Source organism: Amblyomma mixtum, chromosome 5 (assembly GCF_055824585.1).
Source record: "Amblyomma mixtum isolate Tamu chromosome 5, ASM5582458v1, whole genome shotgun sequence".
In the NCBI taxonomy this organism is placed as follows: domain Eukaryota; kingdom Metazoa; phylum Arthropoda; class Arachnida; order Ixodida; family Ixodidae; genus Amblyomma; species Amblyomma mixtum.
In genome coordinates this window covers 98893724-98921429 of record NC_143016.1, presented here as the reverse complement: position 1 = coordinate 98921429, position 27706 = coordinate 98893724, and the positions used below count along the sequence as shown (strand labels likewise).

The 27706-nt window shown below is 44.2% G+C and overlaps 1 protein-coding gene across 10 annotated transcripts in view; it reads left to right on the top strand.

Annotated features, from left to right (window-relative positions):
* The window catches only part of polybromo (protein), an 82155-nt gene that overhangs the window by 22320 nt on the left and 32129 nt on the right, over positions 1–27706 (top strand). For 9 of the 10 annotated variants that reach the window (XM_089545679.1, XM_089545684.1, XM_089545676.1 and 6 more), the window contains exons 7-20: positions 3077–3244; positions 11030–11121; positions 14236–14514; positions 15394–15463; positions 17564–17662; positions 17989–18054; positions 18248–18421; positions 19902–20033; positions 21412–21593; positions 24582–24693; positions 24795–24965; positions 25593–25736; positions 27165–27265; positions 27343–27385. In XM_089545679.1, the coding sequence (XP_089401805.1) occupies positions 3077–3244; positions 11030–11121; positions 14236–14514; positions 15394–15463; positions 17564–17662; positions 17989–18054; positions 18248–18421; positions 19902–20033; positions 21412–21593; positions 24582–24693; positions 24795–24965; positions 25593–25736; positions 27165–27265; positions 27343–27385 (1833 nt within the window). The remainder of the gene's footprint in view (positions 1–3076; positions 3245–11029; positions 11122–14235; positions 14515–15393; positions 15464–17563; positions 17663–17988; positions 18055–18247; positions 18422–19901; positions 20034–21411; positions 21594–24581; positions 24694–24794; positions 24966–25592; positions 25737–27164; positions 27266–27342; positions 27386–27706) is intronic. The other variant, XM_089545682.1, reaches the window with a different exon arrangement.

Here is a 27706-nt window from a genome sequence, read left to right as displayed (position 1 = left end):
CTTATTTTTTCTCTAACTGCTCATGTAATGAGATTTTTAAAATTATTTTTTGTCGGAAATTCTATGCCCATGCCATAGGGGAATAGGAAATATAACATGCTAGGTGCGTTATGCCTTAAGTTTGGTGTCATTATTTTTTTTTTTTTTGAGGGTAATTCCTGGGGTTTTTCTAACATTTTAAGTTAATTATCACATCAAATTTTTTAAGTTTCCTATCTCCTACCACAGGATACAGTTTTTCGAAATACCATGTAGAACTATTTTAAAGTAGCAAACTGAAACTGAAAATTGGGTTGAGGTTAGAAACAATGCTCCCGTTGATGCAGTGACAAGGTTACAGACATTATTGGGGAAAACACTGGTATACGCATTGGATGGCTGAATTAGTGACTTGAAGTGATGATTCCTTTTATAAAATGTGTAAGGTGACTTGATGCAAGTTTCATAATTTATTCTTCACATAGGGAGCAGGCAGTAATGGGGGATTAAAGTTCGTGATGTTGCAAATCCAGTGTTGCCAGCAGAAATCACCTGGACTGAGGGCATGGAAGCGGCAAACTAAACTTGATCTGCACAGGAATGAATTGCTGCATGGCTGCCAAATTTGTTGGAAATGATAAGAACAGGAGGAAAACCTCAGTAAAAGTTTTATTAGAATGTGTGAATCTCGAGAAACCCCTGGAGTTGCCATTTAAGGAAGGGCCACATGTGAATATTTAAAGGCTTTTCATGTATCATTCTCATGGTAGCTCTGAAAACTTCTTGATGGTTTCCATTTGAATATTGACTTCTGATAATAAGCTTTAGATATTGTCACAGCTTTTGAGAAGCATTGTTAGTTTTTTGCTTATTTGGAAGCTTTTGCTTGTAGGGCTGAAATGTAGCGTAAGTTCTTGAGTCGGAGGGTGCCAAGTCTTAAGGACTGGCGAAAACAATCCTTGTTGCAGTGTAGCAATTACCCACTCCAGTTATGGAAGTTTTTAAGATTTGTTACACAATATACAGTAGAATCGGAATGACGCAAATCTCATAAGGTCGCGAAAATATTGGTATCACCCAAAACGAGCAAAATTCATGGGAAATGCATTAGCATAAATCTCTTGGCAGCTGACGGGATTTATTTACAGCAGTGCGGCTACAGCTCACTTCTTGCGGTGCGTACATACACAATATACAGTGGAATCGCAATGACGCAAATCTCATAAGGTCGCAAAATATTGGTATCACCCAAAACGAGCAAAATTCATGGGAAACGCATTAGCATAAATCTCTTTGCAGCTGACGGGATTTATTTACAGCAGTGCGGCTACAGCTCACTTCTTGCGGTGCGTACATACACAATATACAGTGGAATCGCAATGACACAAATCTCATAAGGTCGCAAAATATTGGTATCACCCAAAACGAGCAAAATTCATGGGAAACGCATTAGCATAAATCTCTTTGCAGCTGACGGGATTTATTTACAGCAGCACGGCTACAGCTCACATCTTGCGGTGCGTACATACACAATATACAGTGGAATCGCAATGACGCAAATCTCATAAGGTTGCGAAAATATTGGTATCACCCAAAACGAGCAAAATTCATGGGAAACGCATTAGCATAAATCTCTTTGCAGCTGACGGGATTTATTTACAGCAGCACGGCTACAGCTCACTTCTTGCGGTGCGTACATACACAATATACAGTGGAATCGCAATGACGCAAATCTCATAAGGTTGCGAAAATATTTGCATCACCCAAAACAAGCAAAATTCATGGGAAATGCATTAGCATAAACCTCTTTGCAGCTGACGGGATTTATTTACAGCAGTCGCACTGGTGCGTGCAGCGCGACTGGCAATCATGGAGTAGGCAAAGCACTGGCAGCGCTTAGTGTTCGGGGGTGCAGTCATGGCTCACGCATACTTATTATCCGTAATGATGTTGTTCAGAACATCCAAAATCCTGCATATTGTACGCAATCCACTCTGGCCAGGGAATTTTACGAGTTCGTATCATCCGAAATCTTATCATCGCGGCTCTACTGTAGCAACCACCGATCCCTCCTTTTCGAAACAAGTCGTGGCACACTGAGCTCCCGTGAAACAGAACCTTTGCATGCCGTCAGTGCAGGATGTTCTGAACTTTGTGTCATGAGTCCGGGTTGCTGTACCCTCAAAAGTGATCCACCAATTGTTTAAGTTCTACGGCATCAGTGTTGCATTCGGCAACAATGAAGACGACAGTGTACACCAAGGATCTGTTGCCATTACATCTTCATTTATGCCTTCGGCCTCCGACAGTGCTCTTCTTCCTTACACATGTCTGGAAAATTAGCATTTCATATCTACTAGGAAGATTTGTTCCATGATGTCAGCAAGGAACGAGAAAGCACCTGTATTGAAGCATTTTGAACACCAAGTACATCCTTTTTTTTTGTTTTCAGTCTAGGCAGATGGCATACAATTTTTCACACATTCGAAATGTCCAACTTGTTGAACTCGTTTATTGCGTGTAGCAAATACTGACCCCACTTTTCTTGATATAATCTATAAATTTTCGGTGGGGACTTGCTTGGTACGTTATGGCGTCTATTGCTTGATTGGAATGTTGTTTAGAGATAGGTATATCTTTGTTTTCTGTGACCAACGGGGACAAATGAACACTTTTGTCATGGGAATATGAATTGTGCTTAACTGATTAAATTGTAAATAGCATCAGAGGAAATGTGATTAAGTGCATCTTTATGATAGAACCTTGTGAACAACATTTAAACTTACGGCATTAGGCACCTTATTTAAAAAATTTTTTTTTAGCCTTTGTCATGGATACAAATTTTCGGAAGATCCACTTATATTCCTACTTGGCCGTTTTAGCCTACCTTAAGTTGCGGCCTAGGTCCATTTTATGTAATGGGCTAGGGTAGGGTACGCTAAAAGTTTTACCACAGGGTGGCTTCTTTTCCTGCACATTCTTGAACTGAGTGCATAGTGTGAGAAATGGATCATCTGAAGAGAGAGAGCGGCTTCCTCTGGCATGTCTATAATTCCACTCTTCAAAGAGACCCGACCGTCTGTCTGGCTGTTTGCAGTTGTACCCGGAGTATTACAAGATAATCGCCGAGCCAGTGGATTTGAAGATAATAGCAACACGCATCCAGGAGGGCACTTACACATCGTTGGCTGAACTGGAACGCGACCTGATGCTTCTCGTCAAGAATGCTAAAACTTTCAACGAGCCTGGCTCGCTAATCTACAAGGTGCGCGGGTCTCTCATGCTTGCTCCCCTGGGGGAAACTGTCGTAACTACATTTCAGAGGGAAACCGGTGGCATGCCTCCCTTGTCTCCAACTCTTTTGTACTCTGTTTGATTGCTTGTCGCATGGTTTGCCACCTCTCTGTTGTGGTTGAGAGTGGTTTCAGAGGTGTTTGCTGCACGTTGTGTGTTTTTGGCATGAGACGGAAGGGAGTGGTGGTTGTGATAGCATTACCTTGGGCCCCCCCTGGGCATTCTGTGGCCTTGCGCCCTAAAGGGCTGATGCAGCGCAAACTGTGCATTGTATGTATCAAGTAACAACCTACAGTGTGACGACAAACTGCATGTTATATCTTCGAGTAACAGCATATTGACAGTAACAGCTATTGGCTTTTGTAAACCTCTTTTCATGTGTCTATAAATTTCATTTCTCACTCATCTGAGACTAATGTAGATATTTGCAACAGCTCTATGTGCGGGCGAAATAGGCATGGAACAAAGACTGAAAGCGTCAGTTGTGGGGAGTGAAACGCTGCTTTTCACTGTTTAGTAAATTTTCATTAGTTATCATCTTTAAATGGTATTTGTACCTTGCAACATCGACAGTTGGGGGAGTTGGTGTTGTAGAATCTCAGAAAAACAAAACAGACCAAAGACACAGCTAAGAATGGACAGGATAAATGCCGACCGTCAGCGGAATTCAGTCACTTGATTAGCACGTGTACTCGTGAAGAGCGGTCATGCACACGCACTACGAGGAATTGGTCATACTTATAAAAGGCTGTCTCGGTTTTCTGTTGAGTTAAAAGTTGGATGGCTAATGCACCTGTCATTACTCTGATATGGCAAGCTGAAGATATCTCACTAGTACATTTGTCTTTATAAACAAATATTAAAATATCTATGTTACTGAAAGGGGATGCAGGCTGCGGCGGTGGTTCAGGGGTTATGGTGCTCGGCTGCTGACCCTAAAGATGCGAGTTCGATCCCGGCCGTGGCGATTGCATTTTGATTGAGGTGAAGTGTAAGAGGCGCGTGTACTTGGTGATATCAGTGCACATTAAAGAACCCTAGATGTTCGAAATTATCAGCAGTCCTCCACTACGGCATCCTTCATAGCCTGGCATATGGAGGAAGCCAGCAACCACCGAAATCAAGCAGCATAGGGGAGAGTTTTTTTTTTTTATTGTGGTGTTGAATAGAGGAAGATTAATAGTGTGTAGGGGTGCATTTATTAGGTGGCCTCGGAGAGACCGAGCCGCTGTGTAGGATCTTGCAGCGCAGACAGGCGTAGCCAGCACCAAGAGAGCGGGGCAACTTTGTCGTCGTCAGGTGCAGCGTAGTATCGGCGCACGACGGTAGCGGAACTCGTCACAGTTGGCACACTACAAGTGTAATTATTTGATTGCTTAAAGATAATTGATTAGAAAGGAGAAGGAAATAAAACAACCACATGCCACTGCTGGGATCCAAACGCACTATCTCTGATTGTCGCATCCGATGTTCTACCAACTGAGCTACGGGGACTGCTGTCTAATCCTCTGCTTTCGGTGGTATTTATTTTGTGGATAATCTAACCTTGAAAGTGCTTATCACCACCAAACTCGTCCACAGTGACGGATGCTGTACGTCCTGTTAATGCAAAAGCATTTCTAGGCTATATCGGCGGGGTTCGTGTCACCAATAGATGTCCGCAGCAGTTGTGAGGTTCTCAGAAAAGGTAGCATCAAACGAGAGGCTGTAATCGAAAGAGGGCAATGTGAGCGATGATGTCGCAAAAAAAATTATGTCGATAGGATGATTAGTTAATTAATTAATTAGAGCCAAGAATGCCCGGAAAGTGGGCGGAGCTAGGGCAAAGTGTGGCGCCAAATTTGAAAAACCGGAAGTGTGGGCGGAGCCAACGCATGGCGCCAAAATTTGAAAACCCAAAATATGTACTGAGATGAAACGAGGGAATAATCGGAGTTAATTGAAATCCAATCTATCAATTAATTAATGATTAAAGTAGTGGATGCGGTTAAGCATTTAATTAATTATCAATGATCAATTAGATTGAGTAACTAGATTGATGAAGTAATTGAGTGTAGATCAACCAATCAATCATTGATCATGTAATCAATCGATATTAATAATCGAAAACAATTAAACATTCAATGAGTGCACAATCACCTTAATTGTAATGATCTAATTGGGAACATGGCAGTGATGGATCAACACAGTTAATATGGAGCGGATTACATGACGTGACGTTGAGGTGACGTCACCGGGTGGCGAAGGAGCGCGCCCGCCGTATCACCTCCGTGCGTGCGCACGGAGGTGATACGGCGATACGGCCATGGAGACGACTAGTGCACACGCACCTCCTTGGGTTGGACCACCGTGACGTAAGCAGTGGCGTGATGTGGTGGCTTTAGGAGAAAAAAAAACAAGAAAACAGATTTCTCGCAGAGGGGCAAGGAGGCGTCAGTGTTTTCGCATTCCTCCAATGCAGGTTACTGCAGTGATCTCTAATGTTTTTTTACCGCGAGTGGCACCTGAAACGTGATTGAACAGTTAGGGCGGAAGCAGTGCAAGAACCCTCTTATGCTATCTATGGCATCAAGGCTGTCACAGCTGACGCCCTCATCAAGCTATTGATGGTTTGGTTTGGTTTATAGGGTTTAACGTCCCAAAGCGACTGAGGCTATGAGAGACGCCGTAGTGGAGGGCTCCGGAAATTTCGACCACCTGGGGTTCTTTAACGTGCACTGACATCGCACAGTACACGGGCCTCTAGAATTTCTCCTCCAAAGAAATTCAACCGCCGCGGCCGGGATCGAACCCGCGTCTTTCGGGTCAGCAGCCGAGGACCATAACCACTGAGCCACCGCGTCGTCGTTAAGCAATTGAGAAGACAAGGGAAAAAAATGAGGAGCTCATTATGACATGCATGTCATAACATATGTCATAGGTTACATATGTGATACTATGTGACATATGTCGTGATAAATGTCATAACATACATACGTGCATTTTGAAGGTCTCGGGTGGCTCAGTGGTTATGGCACTCGGCTGCTGACCCGAAAGACGCGGGATCGGTCCCGGCAGCAGCGGCCGAATTTCAATGGAGGCGAATTTCTAGGGGCCCGTGTATTGTGCGATATCAGCGCACGTTAAAGAACCTCAGGTGGTCGAAATTTTCGGAGTCCTCCACTACGGCGTCCCTCATAGCCTGAGTTGCTTTGGGACGTTAAACCCCAATTAGCAAACCAAACCAAGGTCTTGGGTTCGGATACCACCGGCGACATGTGGTTGTTTTTTCTTCTGCTTTGTAATCAATTATCTTGAAGCGATAAAATAATTACAATATTAATCTTTCATTTATCAACACCAGAAATTAAGAAAAAAAATATAAAATTTCCCCATGCTGCTTGTTTTCGGTGCTGTAGACTTCTTTCATATGTATGTCATAACGAGACCCTTATTTTCCTTCTCTTGTCTGCTTCATAGCCCCGATCGATTTCAGGTGTCAAACTCCACAAACCAAACCAAAAGAGGTGAACAGTCGCACAGCGGTTTACAGGATTCGTTCATCTTGGGTCGAGTACTCAGACCTTAAACTGGTTGTTAGCCTGATTTCAGTAACACTGATATTTGTTCACATACCGTCATACTCATGGGAGATCATCGATGAAATAATTACACAATCTCTCATTGATCAGAGAGAACTGTGACAAATTCATTAGCCATTAACAGAGAGAATGGTTACAAATGTGCTAGTCATTTAACTTTAGCTCAGCACAGAATTGGGATAGCCTTTTTGAATTACAACTAGCTTCTGGTGGCACATGTGTATGAATGTGATTTTTGAGTGTACATATTTTTGTGCTCATTTTTTTCCTTCCTATCTCTGCCTTTATATCTTTCAGGCTGTTTTTCTAAGATGACATTTAGTGCTGAAGAGAAAATTAACGTACTTTCTAGCAGCTTTTTAGCTGCCTAATATCGTGGAAAGCTGTTGTACTATCATGTACTACAACATCATGTATCATGTACAAGTTTTTGGGACGCTGGGGCTTATAGAAAAAAAAAAAAAAATTCTGCAGTCAGGCAAAGAAGATCAGCGCAAATCCTGAAAGGATAAATGTGTGCGTGCTGCACCCGTTAGAATGAGCGCGAACTGAGTAAGTAACGAGTCAGTGCAGCTGTACTTTTTCCATGTAGCTGCATAACTGCGTACCGTACAGTTTTCTCTGTGGCTCTGTCTTGAGGCCATAAGCTGCTTGGTTTGACCAAATTTCAAGTCTTTACAGCAGTTGCCTGTTTTCTGAATGTGAGTTATTTGCTCTGAAAGTTTTGTTTTATGGAGGCCTGGGATGTCTGGAACCCTCGATTATTTGAATCCATTATTTGTTTTCACTATTTCTTATAAGCTCTGTTTGAATGTGCTGCAAGTTATTTGTTGTCTATTGTTTGTTGGTGCAACTAATCAGGAGTTACTGTGTAATGAAGTGCTACACGTAACTATGTTGCAGTGTTCCATGTTGTGTAATCTTGTCATAGCTCTAAATGGGACCCCTTGGTTTGCTTCCATACTTGGCCTTCATACGCTGGCTGTACTCTGCAGTGGTCTCGCATTTTTGTTTAGCATTCTTTTGGTGCAGAGCTGTTTTCTATTGCGTTTCAAATTTCAGTCATTTCAAGGCACATTCACACTCATGAGTTGCAGATGTCGCACAACTGATTTCAGTTGATTTTTTTACGATTCCCGTAGCTGCAAACAAGTAATGACTAACTGTGGTGAATCGACCAAATTCAATTGTGCGACATATGCAACTCGCTGGTGTGAACGCACCTATATGTTTTTGCACTTGCCAGTTCATGTTAGGTTTTTGTTTTCACTGCCCACACAAAATGGGCCTAGTTCGTTTTACTGCTGCTGTCATTATATATTTGTGACTTTTCTCGGAGGCTATCTATGAGTGGAGAAATATGGGGCTGTTCTTTCAAACAGTTACTTTTGGTTAAATTTCTACTTTCAATTTTGCAAAGGAGATGAGGCTAGTGCTCTCCTTCTGTCTACAGCACTGTTGCTCTTAGCTTTGGGTCATAAACTAGTTCAAACCCACATGCTGTCAAGGTTACTTGATGCTACTTAACTAGTGCTCCGGTTTGTTGCACATAAATCAGCATTTCCCTACTGTTGCACTCCAGCAAACATAGTGTGCTCAGCAAAGTCACTTGCATGCATTATGTTCGTATACGGCCTGTTAGTAGCACCGAAAATGTTTCTCTAGTTAAAACTGCAGTTAAAATGCAGTACCCAGTTAAAACTGGGTACTGCATTATGAGAGCATATTGATGTTCAAGAGAACCAGCATAAAAGCATTCATGGTCTGCAGAAGAATGACTTTTCAGTTGTTTTATGAGAACTGTTACATTGTTCATTCCATGTCGGTGCACTAAACAACGATGCGATATCAAATTGGCATTGACAGGAAATGCGCGAACATGCAGTTTTCTTTTTCTATGGCCAATTTTGCTGCTGCAGGCAATAGTAAGCACCAAAAGTGCTTTCTCTGAAATGATCGTCCCAAAGGAGACCCCTATCATGAGTAGTGGCAATGAAACTATATTTGTTTACTAGAGCTTTGCGAACTCTGGAAAGTTAGCTGTCCTGCCTCGGTGGCTCAGTGGTTATGGCACTCGGCAGCTGACCCGAAAGACGTGGGTTCGATCCCGGCCGCAGCGGGTGAATTTCGATGAAGGCGAAAGTCTAGAGGCTTGTGTGCTGTGCGATGTCAGTGCACGTTAAAGATCCCCAGGTGATCGAAATTTCCGGAGCCGTTCACTACGGCTTCCCTCATAGCCTGAGTTGCTTTGGGACGTTAAACCCCAATAAACCAAACCTAAAACTTTTATTCCTCGCTGCTTGACTAGGTGATAGTTTTTCTGAGAAAAGTTGCTGTTGGCAAAACTTGTAGCTGCCTCTTTCTTAGCCCTATGGTGACCACCTGTGTTTTGTGTGAACAATGAGGCACTTGTGTTTTGCCTTAAGCCAGACCTCTAAACATACTCTGGTTTGTGGTGGAGGACTTTAGTGCAGGCCAGGTTTCTGCTCAACAAAGTCTACCCTGCGATGGGTGCATGATAGCCTTAGTCGCTTATGCACCATAAAGCACAGTACGTGTTTCTGCTGATGTGTACCAGAAAGGGCTCCTGACCATTCTGCAGTCAATAATGTTGAACTCTAGTGGTTCGAGGGGTCTCCCAAGCAACACGCTCCCCAAAAAATCTTTTGTAAAAGGCTAAAAGCAAAGTTACAGCTGTTATTCTCAAGCTATTCTGCCATGCTTCTCTTAGCTGGGCCCTTTTTGATCTGGTTTTTCTAGCGTACAGAGGTGAAGAGCCTCCACAAGTGAAATTTCTCTTTCTCCTTCTTCTCAAAGAGGATAAGCAAAGCTGTCTCTTTTGTGTGGCAGATGATAGTAGCATGCGATGCATCTTACTGTGCTAAAACTACTATCAGGGACTGTTATCATGCTAGAACTATTATCTTAGCCGGGACTGTGCGAGGGCAAGTGTGATAAAGCTGCAACATAGAAAGGGTTGAGCAAATTATTGAAGCGAGAATAGAGCTCAACACTCAAGAACAAATGGAAGCAGTACAGTGGAGCTGTAGCTACGAGCCTGAGGTGACAGCTTCAATATTTGTGCTGTTCTTTCTTTCTTTCTTTCTTTCTTTATTTCATTTTCTCACAACAGAGAAAAAAGGAGCAGGAGCTAAAGGCTTATAGCCTGACAGAGGCTCCTGCCCCAGGTAACACAATTCGGCATTTCAGTGCACACTTAATAAAAAGAAAAGATAGACAGGGAAACATTTCTCAATTACAAAAACACATTTGAACATATAAATATTTCAACATATAAAAGTGAACATATAAATACGGAATTAGACAACACTTAGTAGAGTTTAAGGGAAAAAAGAAATGCTAGATGCACATCTCGGCACTCTGCAAGACTCATGTAATTGCAAACACACACACACACATAGATTACAGACACATAGCACACCGTACTCTGATAATATATATACACCTTGATTACACCGAAAATTAATTAATGCAAACAATGTCTTATTGAAGAAAAGAAATGGTTTTTTTAACAAATACGATTTGACATATTTCTTAAACTCCGGTTTTTGGAGTTTAAGAAATATGTCACATGTTTCACATGTTCACAAACTCACATGTTCATGAGCCAACCATGCCGGTTTGCAAGCCTGGGCTCATGCTCATAGCTCCCTCTCCACTGCCAACAAGCTGACGCGCAGAGACAAACTGTTGAAAGCAAAACTAAAGCACTTGCCACTTCAGCCTCCAGAACAGATAATGCAGTGAGAGAGCACAGCTGTGCGAAGCACGTCGCCTAGCAATCAGGACAATCGACCAGTGAAATTCTCTGGATATTTTGCATCTGCTCCCTTTTCAATCACCAGCATAGGCAAGGAGATTGGCTGTGTCGAGAGACTTTGGTTTGAAATTTTACCGTCTTTCACGCCTGACTCTTAATATTCTCCATACAGTCGGGACAACCTGATCTGTGCACTGTACTTATTTATTTCCAATGGCCAAACTTGGTCAGGGGCTCTTTAATCGAATCATTGATAAGTTATCTTGATGCAGGTTCCCAAACTGCTTTAATGGTAGCGCTCAGTAGCCACGATTTTCCAATTTCCACTCGTGCTGTACAACTCTTGCCAACCTGTTGTTTGGTGTGTGTGTGTGCGTGTTCTTTTCACTTTCAGGATGCAACTGCCTTGAAGAAGGTGATAAAAATGAAGAAGGCGGAGATCGATCAGAGGAAGAATGCCCCTGGAAAGTGCAGCGAGAGAATACGGTTTGTCCTGCTTGCAGTATCTAGCTCGCTTTAGTTTGCACTGTGCTCAGACTGCATCAGTTCGCACGTCGTCCGCACATAATTGAGGTGAAGCGTGAATCGTAATTAGAACGAAGGTCACTCCAAGTGAGTGCCATTTGCAGGCTGTTTCGTGGAAACTTTTAGTGACTCTCACTTCGCAGTGAATTTACCCAAACCACCTCTCTTCACTCAGTCAACATGCATAGTGTATGGTGTGTAAGAATGGATGGGCCTCAAAACAGGGGTGCTCACATGTTGCAAAACATATTGCTAAATATTACTGTAAAAAAAAAAAATATTTTTTAGTTCCACAATTGGAAAAGAACAGAGTTTATCATTTTGCTTGTTAGAGTGCTGGATGTTTTTGGTGCTTGTCATGACTTCATGTGCCTGGTTGCATCAGTAAAACAGTAGACAGCACTTTCGCCTAGGGAAAAAAGGACATTTATTTCTTTAGGTGTGAAAAATAATATGGCTCGAAAATTTGTGAGCACTGTTGAAATTTTTTTTAGCGTGCATTTGCTTTGCTGACTTTACGCTTTGTTTCCAAGTGCACCTTTTCGTCATGGGGCACTGCACCACTGAAGTGCTTAGACAAGGCCTTGTCTAAGCGCGAGATATGTCTGTTGGAACAACGTGGGAGTCTGTTGGTGCTTACGATTCAGCAATTGTTATTTTGCTTTCTTTTTAGGTTAGCAGTTTGTGATGACGACGTGAGGCTGTGATGCAGCGATTCGAGATTATTTATATATGTTTTTCCGATTAAAACAGTCAGTTGTAAGTCGGCGCATGTTCGTGTATCTCTTTTTCTGGTCCTTCATTTTAGTTGCGCTGTTTCGTTCCTTAGGATGCAATACCAGCTCGCCCACTATGATATGTTGATACTGGTGATGTATAATACTTAATCAGATAGTTCAGAAACTGTCGCTATGCACATACTTAGTGCAAATGCTCGAAAGCATTCGTTCCACACATTCAACACATTTACGAGCAGCTTACAAACCCATTTCCTAGTCCCTTTAAGGTCTGCCCATGCATCTCTAAATGTGTATATGGTGTTTGAGTAGAAACATTAGAAAACTCTGCATTTGCCCTTATGCATGAACCTATCATTGTGTGGATGTGAAAATACCGAATTCAGATTCGTAAGTGATTTGGCCTTCACGTAGCTGCGGACACCAGTGTCAGGCTGCCCTGATGGACGTGTTATTTCCTCCTGCAAAAACGAGTCACAACTATTGGTGGTACGAAGGGGAGTTTGTAGAGGCTGCCTGGCTTGTGCACTGTGGTTGGTAGAAATTTAAAAAAAAAAAATGCTTTTCATGTGCCTGCCGCTAGTCACCACCTTGCAGTTTAGCAGAAAAAGCGCCCTGAAAAAAAGCAACATGCCATACTCTGCAGTATGTGCACAAGAACTTCTCCAGTGGATATAATTTGCACTGCATTTAAAGCAGTCATTAAGGGGAGACGCAGGTCTTAAAATGAGCGTTTTTATTATTAAAGATATCGCAATGAAATTAGGTGTCTATATGACTTTCTTCTAGTTTTCAGAAATATAACTAGTTTCAATATATCTCAATTAGTTCCCATGTTATAGGAAAATAGCTGAAGCCTAATTAGGTAAATTCTTAAGGGTCATTAAGACACTTTCTTTCTATATTTTTTTGTTTCTGTTGAAATGGGGCTGTAGCCAAAGACCTGCCGTCTGGAGCTATGCTAATTATATTGTTGTTGAAGTACGTAATCATGTAAAAATGTTAGATTTGCCTAAGCACCATAATAATGAAGTATAATTAGGTGATATTATGGTTAACAAAATTTGAAATGTTTGACTCAGCCAAACAAAATCAGCATAGCTTCATAGTTCAGTTTCTGGATTCAGCGGTATAAAATTACTTGAAATTGCACCATAAAAACATAATAAAAATTTCTGTAAAGCTAATTATGTTTGCAAAAAACACGAAGCTGAGAAAATCACATTTGAAGCGCGCGCTCCAGCCATTCGGTGGTCGTTGTCAAGGCCTCAGAAAAAAAAAAGAGTGGAATGTTGACGCTCCAAAAATATTTCACAGTAGTGAGTACTACCAGGAAGTGGGGAAGGGGCCCAGCTTTCAAACAAAACCAAGATGGCAGCCATCGGGGGGCGGTCATCGGAAGCGATTGGCTTGGAAGTCCTGCCTCATTTCACTCCGAAATCGCCCTTTCCGGGCTTCGTAGACGCGAAATATATGGATATTTTAGTATTTGGGGGTTGAATTCAGACCTTGAAACTTTTTAGGCAAGAACTTTAGTGTGTATTGATCCCATATATTCCATTTTTTTTTTATTGGAATTTTTGCTTCTTTTTTATCATTTCAAGACCCGCATCTCCCTATAAGGCCGATTCACACAACAGTCCGTTCACCCGCGGCCCGCGGACTGGTCAAGCAAGGAAGCCCAGGTGCCTCTCCCCTCGCGGAATCTCCCCTCGCGGATATTAGCGGCGGCTCACAAAGATGCGTGTGCTATAGCTCTGGCAACTAGGCTAGCAAGACGGCCCAGGCCATTGAGGAACTGCTGCACCCGCTTTGCATTACTTCCTCTGCAGTTCAATAAAGTCGTTCTTTCATTCAATCTCGCAGTCATGGGTTGGGAGGAAAAACCAGTTCGACCAGCGCTGCCGCACTCTTTAAAATAATTTAGCAACTATGGTACACCCAGTGTGTCGTCTGCTCATTTGGTCCGTTGCGTCCGCTCGATGCCATCGGATCGCAGGCCAGTTTTTAGTAGCATATGAACACGTGATGCGCAAGCCGCGGGCGAACGGACGGTCGTGTGAATCTGCCTACAACTGTGCTAGAGTTAACTGCAATGGACTAAACCTGGTCATGGAATGTATTGTGCCCTCCAAAGAGGCCTGCACAAGATGGGATGCACTTATCGTCTGTTTTGGCATTCACTACTTGTGCACCCCTGCATTCTTTGCTCAAGCTTCTAGAGTAGCATGCCAAAACACAGGTCTCTGCAGCTTAGGAGACCCACGTCTTGGTGCCTCGTGATACAGCTTTGCCAGGGCTGATGATGTCACAGTGGACATGCTCCTCCTCCCCACAGGTCGCGCCGCATGATGAGCCACCAGAAGCTGTCGGCCATCACGGCTGCGCTCAAGTACGAGGACACGGACCCCCTGGTGGAGAAGATGGAGGCTAGCTCTCCAGCGGTGGAAGGGGACGTCGTCGGGGCCAGCTCTGCGGCAGAGGAGAGCGACAACAATGACTCCAGCACCGAGGACCCGGTGAACAGCCCCATGTGGCATCTGCTGGAGGCCGTGCGCAGCTACCAGAGCCAGGGATACTTTCTCTCCGAGCCATTCATCAAACTGCCATCGAAAAAGTGAGTTATGAATGGCCGCACCACTACTGGCAGCAGTACTTCAGGAACAGCTACAGTGGAACCTTGATTATACGACGTTCAGGGGACCGCGCGAAACCGTCGTATAAACCGGGTGTCGTATAATCGAAAATCAAGCGGGATATTTTTTAACGTCTGAACTTCATCGTCATCTTTTTTTTTTTTTTTGGAACACAAATGCAGCACATTTTTGCCGGCAGAGGGCTAGTCTTCAAAAAACAAGATAAAATGGCCGTTGAGGCTGCCGCGAGCAGCGGGAGCAGCGGGGCAGCGGGGGAAAGATTAAGGCGCACCGGTTATCGACTGGCTAAAGTGTGCCTACCGTATTTACTCGATTCTAAGCACCCCCTTTTCTTCACGATCGCGATGCCCAAAGTGAGAGGGGGTGCTTAGATTCGAAAAATCTAAACTGACCCCCCCCCCCCCCCCCCCCCCCCCCTGGGCCCCTCCTTTCGCGGCGAAATCTCGATGAAATGGGCGCGAGAAAAAACATTTCATTGAAGAAACATTCAAAACAAAAATAGCTGCAGACAGTTCTGTGCCGCCATCTGTCTTGTAACGTCGGAACGCAGCAAGACAAAAAGCGCCGTGGACGCCGCTGCCCTCCCTCGCTTCGGCGAGCGGCCTCGCCCGCTTATCTGTTTCTTCAGCAGCGTCTTATCTTTTCTCTTTATCTTTCCTCTGATCTTTTAACTCTCCTCTATGGTAACGTCCTGCCCTACTTGTGTCTTAGCTCTTGAGAATCAGCGTACTCAGGTCAGCAATTTGTGGCCCCTTGTCATTTGGTGACTGTATTTTGGGCCGCTAGGAGCTTTCATGCTCCATTTTGGCTCATTTCAGTGCCCGATTTGTTGTTTTCAGGCATTACCCTGACTACTATAGAGAAATCAAGCAGCCAATTTCTCTCAACAAAATTGCAGCCAAAATAAAGGTATGTGATGTTCCATGTCATATTTGAAAAGTGCACTGTTCCCAGTGATGCAGTTATTGTGCCATGCTACGCCAAATAGAGTCCAGTTGCATTTTGACGAATCACGTCAAATTTGTGCATGTGCTCTGCATCGAGAGGTCATTTCTAAGTTAATGCTCATAAGGTGTGCTTGCTGTTAAGGCTGCTGCTTGGCGCCAGTTGGTTACCGCTACTCAATGCAGAGCAGAGGAGCTATTTTGGTTGTACCGAAAGCTGCTTCCGCATGCCACAAGCCAACTGCATTGCTCTATTTCTGTGGCCATGACCACCGAGCATCCATGTTGAAGTAGAGAAGTGCCTTACTGTCCGGGTACACCTGGGTACTTTGTGGCTTTGTGTCAGAAGTGTATCGTATATACCCACTAATGAACTGACTTTTATTTTAGGAAAGTTGATGAGATTTTTTTTAGGAGAATCGAAATTTCTTATCATATGCCTGCCTGCCCGCCCGCCCGACCGTCCATCCATCCATCAACAACAAAAGCACATGTTCAGACACGTTCATGTTGCCAGTGTTTAGCACCATTCACTGCGAAAGGTGTTTGCTCTATCACGGCGTGATCTGACGGCTTTGTGATGGCCGGCGGCACCGGCCAATTGTGGCGAGATGGAGTGAACATGCTTAGCACCGGCCCTGAAGGTCAGGTGCGCGTTTTTTAAACAAGTTGCAAAAACTTGCAGGACGGTCCTAAGTTTGTTCTGCAAATGTTTAAACCTTAGATGTGGTGAGGGGGTAGGTATTTTCGCTCCTTATTTCGAGCTCAGCAAATTGCTTGGTGGTCTGAAGGTCTTGCTTCCTTCAGAGCATTTCAGTGTAGAGTAAGTTTTGTAGCGTTCTGGTTTTACTGCTGTGCTCCTCTCCAGTACTCAAGCGCTTGTCTGCTTTCTAAGCATACAGCAGTGCCGAGCGTGCAGCAGTGCGTCGAGTCATCGCTGCCCGCACTTCTGTTAAAGGGACTATGAAATAAATTTATTGAGATTACGTAAAGATAGGCATTCCATCACTCGTCACCCCAGTGCAAGAATTTTTGAGCTAGCATCAATAATAACGAAGTTATAGACGATTAAATATCACACTCCTCCTCTCCCCCCTCAACTCGTACGCGCGGGTCACTATAAAAAAATAAAGAAAACAGCTCCGGGACTGGGCTCCGCCCATGAATACGTCATTCGCTGACGTTCAGTTTACGACTTCCGGTTGTCGCACTCCCGAGGAGCAGCGTGCGTCGGCAGCGTCTCTCCGGTCTCGGCGCTTTCTTGGCTCCCGAACTCGCGACAGAAAGAGGCGGCAGAGGTAAACTGAAACCATACGCGTGAAGGCAATGCCTAGCTGGCTCGCGCTTGCCTGAGGGGGTCGCGCGGCGGCTCGAGCAGATGATTTTCACCGCTACCGGAAGTGTGCCCGTGACGTCGTAGCTGCCGCGGCTCGAGCGAATGACAGCGTGTGGTGGCCTGCCAACGTCATGGGACTAGTGACGTCTGTTTTCTTGATTTTGGTTCCAAAATGGCTCCCTACGAAGACACCAAACGGCCCGCGAATTTTAAAAAACACGATTTTTAAAAATTCATAATACATTGCCGGCTCAGTTCCGAAGACTCATACTTGGTGTCAATGCTTCTGAGCATCACTTCTAACATTTACAAGCGGCTTTTAATTCTTTGCATGGTCCTAAGGAGGCACAATGTCTTGGCGCTCTGCCAAGTTTGCCATGCCTCCCCCCCTAACCCTCTCCGCTGTCGTCAAAAAATACACAATACACAAATACACAAAAGTGCACTGTGGACAGCACTAAAAGTGAGGAATGCGGTACGAAAAGCTAACGCTCAATGAAAGAATGGGGAGCGGGTTCATTACGCAAGTATATGCAGTATTTATTCAGCATTTTTGTGCTAGGCGTTTTAGCTAAATGGGCCCGTGATCCCATGGTGTGTGGTCATGAAAAAATACAAATATAATGCAAGAATTGCATCTCGAACACAGTGGTCATCACAGTGCAATTTGCTGCCCATTTTCCTCACTCCAGCTTTGCTGTTTTTGTTTTTTTTTTCTGAAACTTGCAGTCTGAAGGCTACAGTAGCATGGTGGAGGTTGTGGATGATTTCAACCTACTCTTTGAAAATGCCAAAAGATATAATCGTCCTGATTCCAAAATATTCAAGGTGAGTTCCAGCCTTGATGCTGGGAAAGGCTTTTGTAGTTAGCACCGCTTGCAAGTTGCTGCTTGCAGGCTACAGTGCTTAATTTGCAAAGGGCACTTTTTGGATTGAATGTAAAAATCTCTTTTAGTGAAGTGCCATTTTCATTCTTTCAATTTTTTCCTTCTCTCTCCCTCCATTTTTTTCTTTTTGGATTATGTAGTAGTAATTGTCATGTTACGCAGGCCTGAGGGCATTGCTGAACATTGTGTACATTGATTACGTAGGAAACACGCAGTTGTCACGGTTTCGTTTTTACATCGCAATCTCTGAATCCTTACACATTCCAGGATGCCACGAGATTGCAAAAAGTCATGCAGTCCAAAGCAAGAGAGCTCATCAACATCCATCTAAAGGTGAGGGATAGACTGAAATATTGTGCTTGGGTGCGTTAGTGTGCATTTATTTTTGTTCGTCTTTGTTCAACCACCGTGTGTCACTTTTTTTGAGGAAGTTGGAGCATGCACACATGCAGATTGAATGGCATCAAAATCGCCATGCTTGAGAGCCTGCAGTTTCTGAAAAACCCATTTGCTGTCTTGCCCTCAGGACTCGGACAGTGATGGCGGGGGTGATGCTGATAGCGACAAAAGCAGGCGCAAGTCGAAGAAGGTTGCAACTCCACCAGGCCCAACCAGAGGCCGGCCGAGTGGTGCATCTCCAGCTGACTCCTTGCTGAAGAAACGGCTCAAGATTCTCGTCCGCACTCTGCTCAACTACACTGTAAGATCCACCTTAGGAGAGTACCTCAAGTGTTGTGCTTTTGCTGCACCTGAGCATCTGACTGCGCACTGAACTTAAATCAGAATTTTGTTGGTTTGTTGCATTGCTAACACAGGTGGTGCATACGGTAGAGCCCCTCTATAGTAGAGTTGCTTGGACCTGCAAAAATCTTTACTGTACCAGATGTTGGTGAAGGCATGGCTATAAGGATGCTGTCTGCTAGTGTGGCTACTTACTAAACACATCATAGTGTTGATTTAAAAAAGAAACGCTTAGAAGTACCTTCCCTCCTGTTCTTACCATCCTATTATGGGCCAGTGATTTATTTTCAGCCATCACATTTTATGTTATCACATTTTCGATTTCGTCTAAGTCTTGTGGAAGTACCATGTTTGCTCGAAATAACACGAGGTGGGGGAGGAGGTTTGATTCCCTTTGAAAACTAAAGCTTTGCGGGAACACGGAGTCGTTTTCAGCGGCCTTGGTATCATTTAATAGGCGGTAAATAAGAATCGCATAACACAATGAGGCGTGGCAAAACGACCCGCACAGTGGCACTGCCCCCTCTGCTTCTTGCCGCTACTGCTTTGTGCCTCATGCTACCCACTGTGTGAATGTTCGCTTTTTTTTTTCCCCTTCCCTACTCCCCAAAACAATTTTACTGTTGTTCCTTTCTCAGTGGCTTGTGCTGCCTTCTTTCCAAGCCCATAGCCAACTTTATTTCTTTTACCCATGCGTGCTGGGCCCTTTGCTCCATGGCTCCAAGGACTTAGAAAAGTTGGCTTCTCCTCAGAGCTCAAAAGCTTGGTGATTAAGCCATCTTGAGCAGCGTTGTTTTATCATCTAAAACTGATATCCATTAGCCTCTAACTGTTGGCTGTATGCTGTTATCTGTCTGTGGCTCTGAGATATCCTAGACAGCGCTCTTGTTGCAATGTCATCATCATGTGGGAGGTTCGTCGCCTTGGCAAGGTGCTCTTTACTGTGACAGTTTTTTTTTATTAAAGATATTTTTACTGTAAACTAAAGGAAAAGGTGCAGTCCTCTATGGAAGGTGAGATGGGACCATCACTTTACTGTATCCAAGTTTACTGGAGCAGGGTTCTATTTTATACAGCAGGTATAAAAGCCAGCTGTAAAAACTAACCTACTTGTCAGAAGATGGCACGAGAGTGCGAAAAGGTCAAATAATGAGGTTGATTATGGATTTGAAGAGGTCACTGACAGTTGAGGGAAAGGCCAAAGAAGAGACAGGCTGTTGCTAATCTACTGTGCTAGATGAGAGACTTTCCCTTACTGGTAGCTGAGGCGTTTTTTCTATGGGTGAAAAGGAGACAGGTTCTGCTGCAATAGCCTAAAATGAAATTTGTCGTGCTAGAAGACTCATGCATAGCTCTTACAGTTGGTTATCAGTGCCTGTAATATTTTCTGTAGTTTTGCACATGGGTCATGTTTGTAAACTTTGCGTCTTTGTGTGCAGGATGAAGTGGGCCGCCCACTCATATCTATCTTTATGGAGAAACCCTCACGTAAAGACTACCCGGACTACTATGAGGTCATCGCCAGCCCTATTGACATGAAGACCATCGATGAGAATGTCAAAGCAAACAGGGTATGCATAGATTTTGTACTTCTTGGTAGAATTTTTTCTGTTCTATCTTCTCATCAAGACAGTTGGCTTGGGTTTTTCTCGGCTGACATTAAACAGCTCTTTCATGCAGCAGGGAAGTCAAACTTTTTCAAACTTTAGCTTTTGTTTGCCAGGCTAATATCCGTAGAGTGGTTTGGTGATCTCTTACAAACACATCCAACATGCATGAATCATGTTGGTTTGCAGACATTCACCCTGTATAGCATTTGTACCTGAAAAGATGAAAATATAATTATTGTTGTAAAATACTTCCGATAAATCGAATCCCACATCTGCTGACATAGTATAACCAGCAAATTTTTTCTATGGCTTTAGCTGACAGTCTGCCTGCACTGCAAAAGAATGTTAGTGTGAAACTGATCTGTTGTTACGTATTGCATAGAGTGATGTTTTGCGAGCACAGTGAAGTTTAGAATGCTTGCCAATAGTAATGTTCCACAGGTTCTTTATCTTCCTCGCACCAGGGGTGCCCCGCCAGAGACGGTTGGTTTAACTCTCAAGACTGAAGCTTGATCTTCGCACCAGGGGTGCCCCGTCAGAGACGGTCTCAAGATGTGTTGACACGCAGGGATAAAAAAGGGAAGAACTGAAGATTTATATACAAATATTTACAGAATATACAAGTTAGATACAACGGCAAAAAGACAAACAACCAAAAGGCGGAACTGGCTAATACTAGGGAGGCCCCTACTCGGCGTAGCCGAAGATGCGTAGCATCTCACCTTAGCGCAGAACCCCGCTTCCGGCTCCGGGGCCCAGTTTTAAAGCCCTAAAGGCCCGGCCCACATTCCGTAGCTTCCAATCATGTTGCGGTCTTAACATGATTGGTTCATCCAGGGCATGGCCAGCCCTCCAGCTTCCGTAAGGTAGAGCACTCTCTCCACCACAAAATAAAAACAAACACAAATAGAGATTCGTGCCAGCACGTACCGCGGGGCGGGGGGGACACCCGTACTTCTTGGCGCGTTCGCGAGCGGCCGCGTTCCAAATAGGAGACGCTTCGCTTTGAGCGCCCCCAGCCGCGTTCCGATGACCCCGCGTACACTACCGATCCCTTACACCAATGTTGTGTGAATGCCTTTGACAGAATTCTGACCTTCTCTGCTGAATAAATTCACCATCAGTTCCAAACTTGCCTGTACGGCAATGAGCAGTTGTTTGATGAGTCAGTATATGCCACTGAAAGCCATTAAAAGGGTCCTTGTCATGTTGGTACTGGCACTTTGCTTTCCTACTCAACATTGGAGAAGTTGTTCAACAGATTTCAAACTTTGTGCCATGGATGCAAATGAATCATTATTAAACTCAGTCGGGGTGCAATTTCTCTTGCTGCACACAGTATTCATCGGAGGAAGCCATGGTCAGCGACCTGAAGCTCATGTTCTCCAACTGCCGGATGTACAATGAGGAAGGCTCCCAGATCTACCGAGATGCAGACACCCTGGAACGTGCGCTCTTTGACAAAATCCGCGAGCTGGGGCCCTTCTATGACACCCGGACTCCCCGCACCATGCCCAGACGGTGTGTCACTTCCCTCTTCTCGCCTTTGTTGCTTGCTTTCAGAGAGAGATGCATTCCTGTAAAGCCCGCGATCTTAATCGTTCGGCAGTTTATAAAGATTGGACTCTATTTTTTGTTGGCAGCTGTTTTGAGTGACTTGCTTTCCTGCCCTATGCCATATTGACTCACATGATGAGATACCTTTTTTGACATGATTGATTGATTACAAACATCTTTATTCCTTCAATATTCTCAGAACTTGTGGGTGGGCCGCCTAGTCCGGTAGTCCACTGGCTTCTGCTGCTGCGCTGGCCCTCCCCACCAGCCAGTGCTGACGGTCAGGATCATCGCTGAGCAGAATAGCCTCCCACTGCTCCTCCGAGGGGTTGGGAATGGGGTCAACTAAGGGATTATATTGGCATGCCCACACCATATGGTAGAAGTTAGCTACCTCTCCACAGTGTGGGCACTGCGGAGAGTATAGTGTAGGGTACCACTGGTGTAATTTAGCTGGTGTTGGGTATGTGTTGGTTTGTAGTCTCCTAAGGGTGTTCTCTTCTAACTTGTTGAGGGATTTGTGTGGTGTTGGGTACTCCTTTCTGGCTGTTCTGTATGGCGCAAGATTGTCAGCATACACTGCTAAACCTATTAGGTTGCGGCACCCTTCATGGTCATCAGGGGGAGACGCCCGGTGTACAAGAGCTCGGGCCTGCCTGTGGGCGGCTTCGTTTCCTCCTGTTAGTTCCAGGTGACCGGGGAACCAGATGACTGAGACTTGGTTGGGTGGATGCTTAGTCAGCAATGACAACCCTGACTTGTGAATTAATCCGTTATTGAAGTTGCAACAGGCGTTCTGGGAATCAGTGAGCACAAAAAAAATTATGAAAATTTGAGGTGTATTCGTTGTGCGAGATAGTCGGTTACTAGTAGAAACTTGTATTTCAGGTACAAAAATAGCAGGTGCATTTATTGTGTGAGATTGTCCATTGCGTGAGTGAGTATGGCATTTGCTGTTTTATGTGAGAAATCCTTAAATGCTGCCTGTTAAGTCTTCAAAATTTGTTTTAAAGTCAGTTTTTATTTCCCGTTATGCAGAGTCTTGCTTCACTTCTGGAAACCAAGAAAAAAAAAACAGATTTGAGGGCTTATAGCAAAGTGGCATGATGTTGAGGTATACTGCTGTTCTCTAAAAGCACATGACGATGGAGGTATTCTCAAGTCCCTGTTTTTCTTGCATAACTAGAGTGAATTTTAACAGCTGTGTAAACTTGACGTGTACAGTTCCCATACTGTCAAAAAGGTTTCGTGTTGTTTGTATCTGCGGCGGTTGAATTTCTTTGGAGGAGAAATTCGAGGCCCGTGTACTGTGTGATGTCAGTGCACGTTAAAGAACCCCAGGTGGTCGAAATTTCCGGAGCCCTCCACTACGGCGTATCTCATAGCCAGAGTCGCTTTGGGACGTTAAACCCCATAAACCATAAACCAACCATAAACCGTATCTGCATATGGTGCAGGCAACCTGGAGAATAATTCCTGCATGAGCAAGGTGCTTAGGGGGGATGCGGCTCTCGGAGGTTAAATTTTTTATTGTTTGGCGCAAAGCAATGACATCTGGCATGTTTTAAATAAATTACTATATATAAATAAAAATTTTCACCCACATATCCCAGTAGGTTTGACATTATAAATTTTTATTTGCTTCACTGCTGTACCAAACTTGCAGGAAACCTTTCATGACTATAAAACAAGTTAGGTGCCTAGAGTTGCTCTTAAATTTTGGCCAATGAAATGTTTCATGCAGTGTTATTCTCCAAATATCTTTATCAACCTGAGTTCTTTGTACACGGAATGTTATATGCATGCTTGCGCAATGCCCTCATTACTGTCGTGTCAAATTAGCGACAGAGTGAAAAAAATCAGAAAATAATTCGGAAATATAGGGGCGTCACTGCATAAAGAATTTATCAAGGAACACAGTACTACAAGCTGCATGAAAATCCATGAAGCCATTGCCATGCTATGCTTTCTGCAAGCAGGGCAATCGGATCAAAAAACACTTTTGAGAAGATGCATTTTCATGTTGATCTCAGCCAGTCTTTTGCTACTTACGGTCGCAGAAAGCATTTTGAAAATCACTTCTGTGATGTCTCTGGGGAGAATTTGGTGTTTTGTAAAATTCAATGTTTTTCGAGATTTTCGTGACTTGAGAGCCATGCCCTCCCTTAATTGCACCTAGTTTGCAGATGTTCATTTCTCAAGTTCTTTAATATTCACTGAAATCTAAGCACTGGTTTATTATATCACAAATTGCGTCTAACTTGACCCTTGTGCTCACCAGCAGAACACCATAGTCAATGGGTTACCACAGTAGGTTTTTATTTAATGGCATACAGTCAGGCCCACTTATAACAATACTGGTTATAACAATATATCGGATATAACAATGGTCATTCATGGCACCATCAGCTTTACCATGTGTTGTATGGTAAAATAAACTGCTTATAGCAATGCTGTCAAGGCACATTATTGGTTATAACAATTAAATCTGGTACTTGAGTGTCAGCCATAATAGAAAAAAAAAACAAGGAAATGCTACAACCACACCACCAAAACCATGCTTACAACACAAAAGCGTGTGCGTGTGGGGCTGACCAATGGACTAAGCCGGCGCAGCGGTGCCACGAAAGCAAAAGAAACTGTGAATGCGTTCCCCTGAGCAAAAGGCCCCTGCAGAGAAGTAGATGGTAGGGAGCCTTGGCGGAGCAGTCCGTTATTAATGTTTCTGAGGGGTGCGCCGCTCGCAGGAAAAAATGCGCAGAGGCGTTTTTCTTCTCTCCGGGTATTGACTGTCAATAAATGCTCTGAAGTTTGTCTTCTTTTCGTTTTTTTAGGCACAACCCTGTTATAACAATTACTGGTTATAACAATGGTATTTCCGTGGCACTTGAATATTGTTATAAGTGGGCTTGACTGTATTTCTTATCTCTCCTTCATTTCATGTGGTTGCAGGAACAAGAGCCGCAATCACAAACTTCGTGTGCTTTATGACACCATCAAGGACTACACTGACGCGAAGGGCCGCAAGCTGTCGGTCATTTTTATGAAGCTGCCATCCCGTTCGGTGTGTGGCATCTCCTTTGCTCCACTCGTCTTTATGCTGAAAATCAGTGGCTTGGCCTCTTATCTCTCTCGTTTTCTGGCCTCCACCTCTTGCGCATCCAGGAGTATCCTGATTACTACGAGGTGATCAAGAAGCCCATTGACATGGAGCGGATAGCTTCTCGCCTCCTCAAGTACAACCAGTACGAGTCGATGGATGATCTCCTCGCTGATTTTGTGCTGCTCTTTGACAACGCTTGCAAGTACAACGAGCCAGACTCGCAGATCTACAAGGTGATTGTTCAATTTCCTCTTTTTTTTGTTTTTGCAGCCTGCACAGTCACTTGAATTCTCTTGTAACCTTTCTGTGTTGTGGCACTTGCTTTCAGCTTTTCTCAATCATGTAAGCTGCATAGTTATTATCCATCATACTGAACGTGGTACTGGGAACATTGTGCTATTAGTGCATTCTGATATGTCGCTGGTAGACCAGAGGAGGGTTGGGGGGGTACGGCGTAGTGTAAGACTTCAAAACAGTTTCTACCGTTCTCAGTTTTCTCGTTCTCAGTTTTCTCGCTGCTGACCTAAATTTCAGCACATGGGCATTCTTGTTTCGCCTTCAGCAAAATGGGAACCCTGCGGAGGAACAAAGCCTGGGAACTTAGAAAACTGTAGCCAACCCTTTGTGAGCTTGGCTTTGCACAATCATGCACCTTCTTGTGCTACTCACAGATTCTGAAAGGATTTGGTGCGAACCCTTCAAATTGGCAATTGCTGCTTTTCGAAGCCTAGACAGGGATCTCTAGCTGCGCTTCAGTCAACACTGGTACTAGTGTATACATGGATACAGTCCGGTAACCATTCTAGGTAGAGCAGTTCTCATTTGTTCCTTTCCCGGTTCCCGCCTGCCTCCCCCCCTAGGACGCGCTGATCTTGCAGAGGATAGCCCTGCAGACCAAGATGGAGCTGAGCAGTGAGGAGCTGGAAGACGGCGGAGTGCCCGACGTCCGAGGCCTCGTCCAAGAGCTACTGACCAACTTGTTCATCTCCGTCTACAACCACCAGGTGAGGCTACTTTTCAATTTACAACTTCTTCAAAGGAACGGGTTAGGTGATGTGATATGCATGCGAGTGTTGTTCCAAGTCTTCGAGCCACAGTCATTGCAAGTCCTGAACTTTTTTATGCGAAGCATATTGCTAGAGCTACCACTCACGCCGTCGCCGTGGGACCCCCACGTGACACCGTGACGTCACACCACGTGACATCGGATGAGAGAGCCGGCCTCCACCTCGCACCGTCGCCATGGGACCCCTAGCCGTCACACCCGCGCATTCCCGCGCATTTCGAACGCGTGTTCACACTCGGTGTAGGTGAAACGCTCGCTCCACCGGGCAGGCAGACGCGGCTTCCGTGGCAATCCAGGCGCTCACCCAACGCGCGTCTCGGGGTTAGTCAGCGTTCCGCTGTAGCCATGCCGTTGTCTTCCCCCACGACGAAGGCTTCTAGTGGTTGTATTAAAATGACCAAGTATTCAACCAAGGAAAGCCATGTATTACCAAGCCTAGCCACTAATATGCTTCGCATTCCCCAGGCTTAGCCAAGCTGAGCCTCAGCATTTTTTTTCCCCCTCGAGGCAAGGGGAAAGCATGTCACTGAAGACATTTGTTTTTCTTGTGCCTCACATCTGAGCTCGTGATTTGTCCATGATTGAAGAGTTTTGTTTAGTGTTTATCATAGAGTTTCTTACTATTACCTAGAGGGAAAGCTGGCATCCCGTCTATGGGAGTTTGCATGGCGACCCCTCAAGACCACTTCAGCCACCAAAGCATCATGGGGCGGTGAGCTACTTGTTGCGGAACTGCAACTTTTGGCCAAAAAATAATAAAAAAATTAAGCTATTTGATAACTACAAACGTCCTAATATTCAATATCTTGTCTAATAGTTGCAACAAACGAGCAGAAAAGCATTTAAGTGCGAAGTTTGCCCAAAATAAGAGACGACTCGCTCTCCTATTGGCCAAGTAAAGAACACTATAAAAACTAGCATTTCGTAATTAACAAGCGCACTTTTAAAAGTAAATATGTTTTCAAAAAAATTTTGTTGCTTAAACATTATAAGAGGTTTTTACTGGCATTTCAGAAAAGTGAAACCTTTTATTGGCGTCGTGTGTCGTCGCATTTTCACTACTATTAGTTTTGCACACTGCGTTCGCGCCAAAGTCGTCTGCGCACACACGAACAGCGTTTTCGGAATGAAACGTCTCAGTAGTGCCACTCCGTGTTCCCAAAAAACTACGACTGTGCCGCAACAGGTATCTCACCGCCCCATGATGCTTTGAGCGTCCATGGTGGCTGAAGTGCAGCGCCGCCAGCTTTCCCTCTAGGTAATAGTAAGAAACTCTATGGTGTTTATTGTGATAGAAGATGCCTGCTTGACTCAGTGTCCCCCTCCCCGCCTCTTAATTTTTTTTTTTGCAATTTGTTTGCCCCAGGACGAAGAAGGGCGCTGCTACAGCGATTCCTTGGTTGAACTGTCAGAGTCAGCCGCTGAATCGGGCCAGCAGGCATTCGGCATTGATGGCTTGGAGGATAGGTACGCCACATGCCTTGGTTACTGCCCGTGACTCCTTGGAATGTTCAAGTTAAAACATAAATAATTGTGCTTTGCAGGAGGTTTCTGACACTGGATATCATCAAGCGAAAGTTGGACAGGGTATGAGGACCTTTTCATACCTACATTTATGGCTAAACTTGCTTAGTACAAAGTGCATTATTTTCATTTACTAGCATTGTACAGTTAGCATTAACATGATCCCTTTTGTTTCTTTCGTGGCCTTTTCTTGCAATCACTCAAACAGGCATGCCTTCAAAAACTTCTTAAGATTTTTTTGTTGCTGTGTGTTCTGAAATGGAACACTTTTCATGATGTTTTTCTCTTTTTTTTTTTGCATATTATATCTTTTCATATCGCTTTTTTTTTTTTAGTCTGTTAACTTGGTAACTGTAGTAGTGCAAATTACTACCTAGGTTTGCT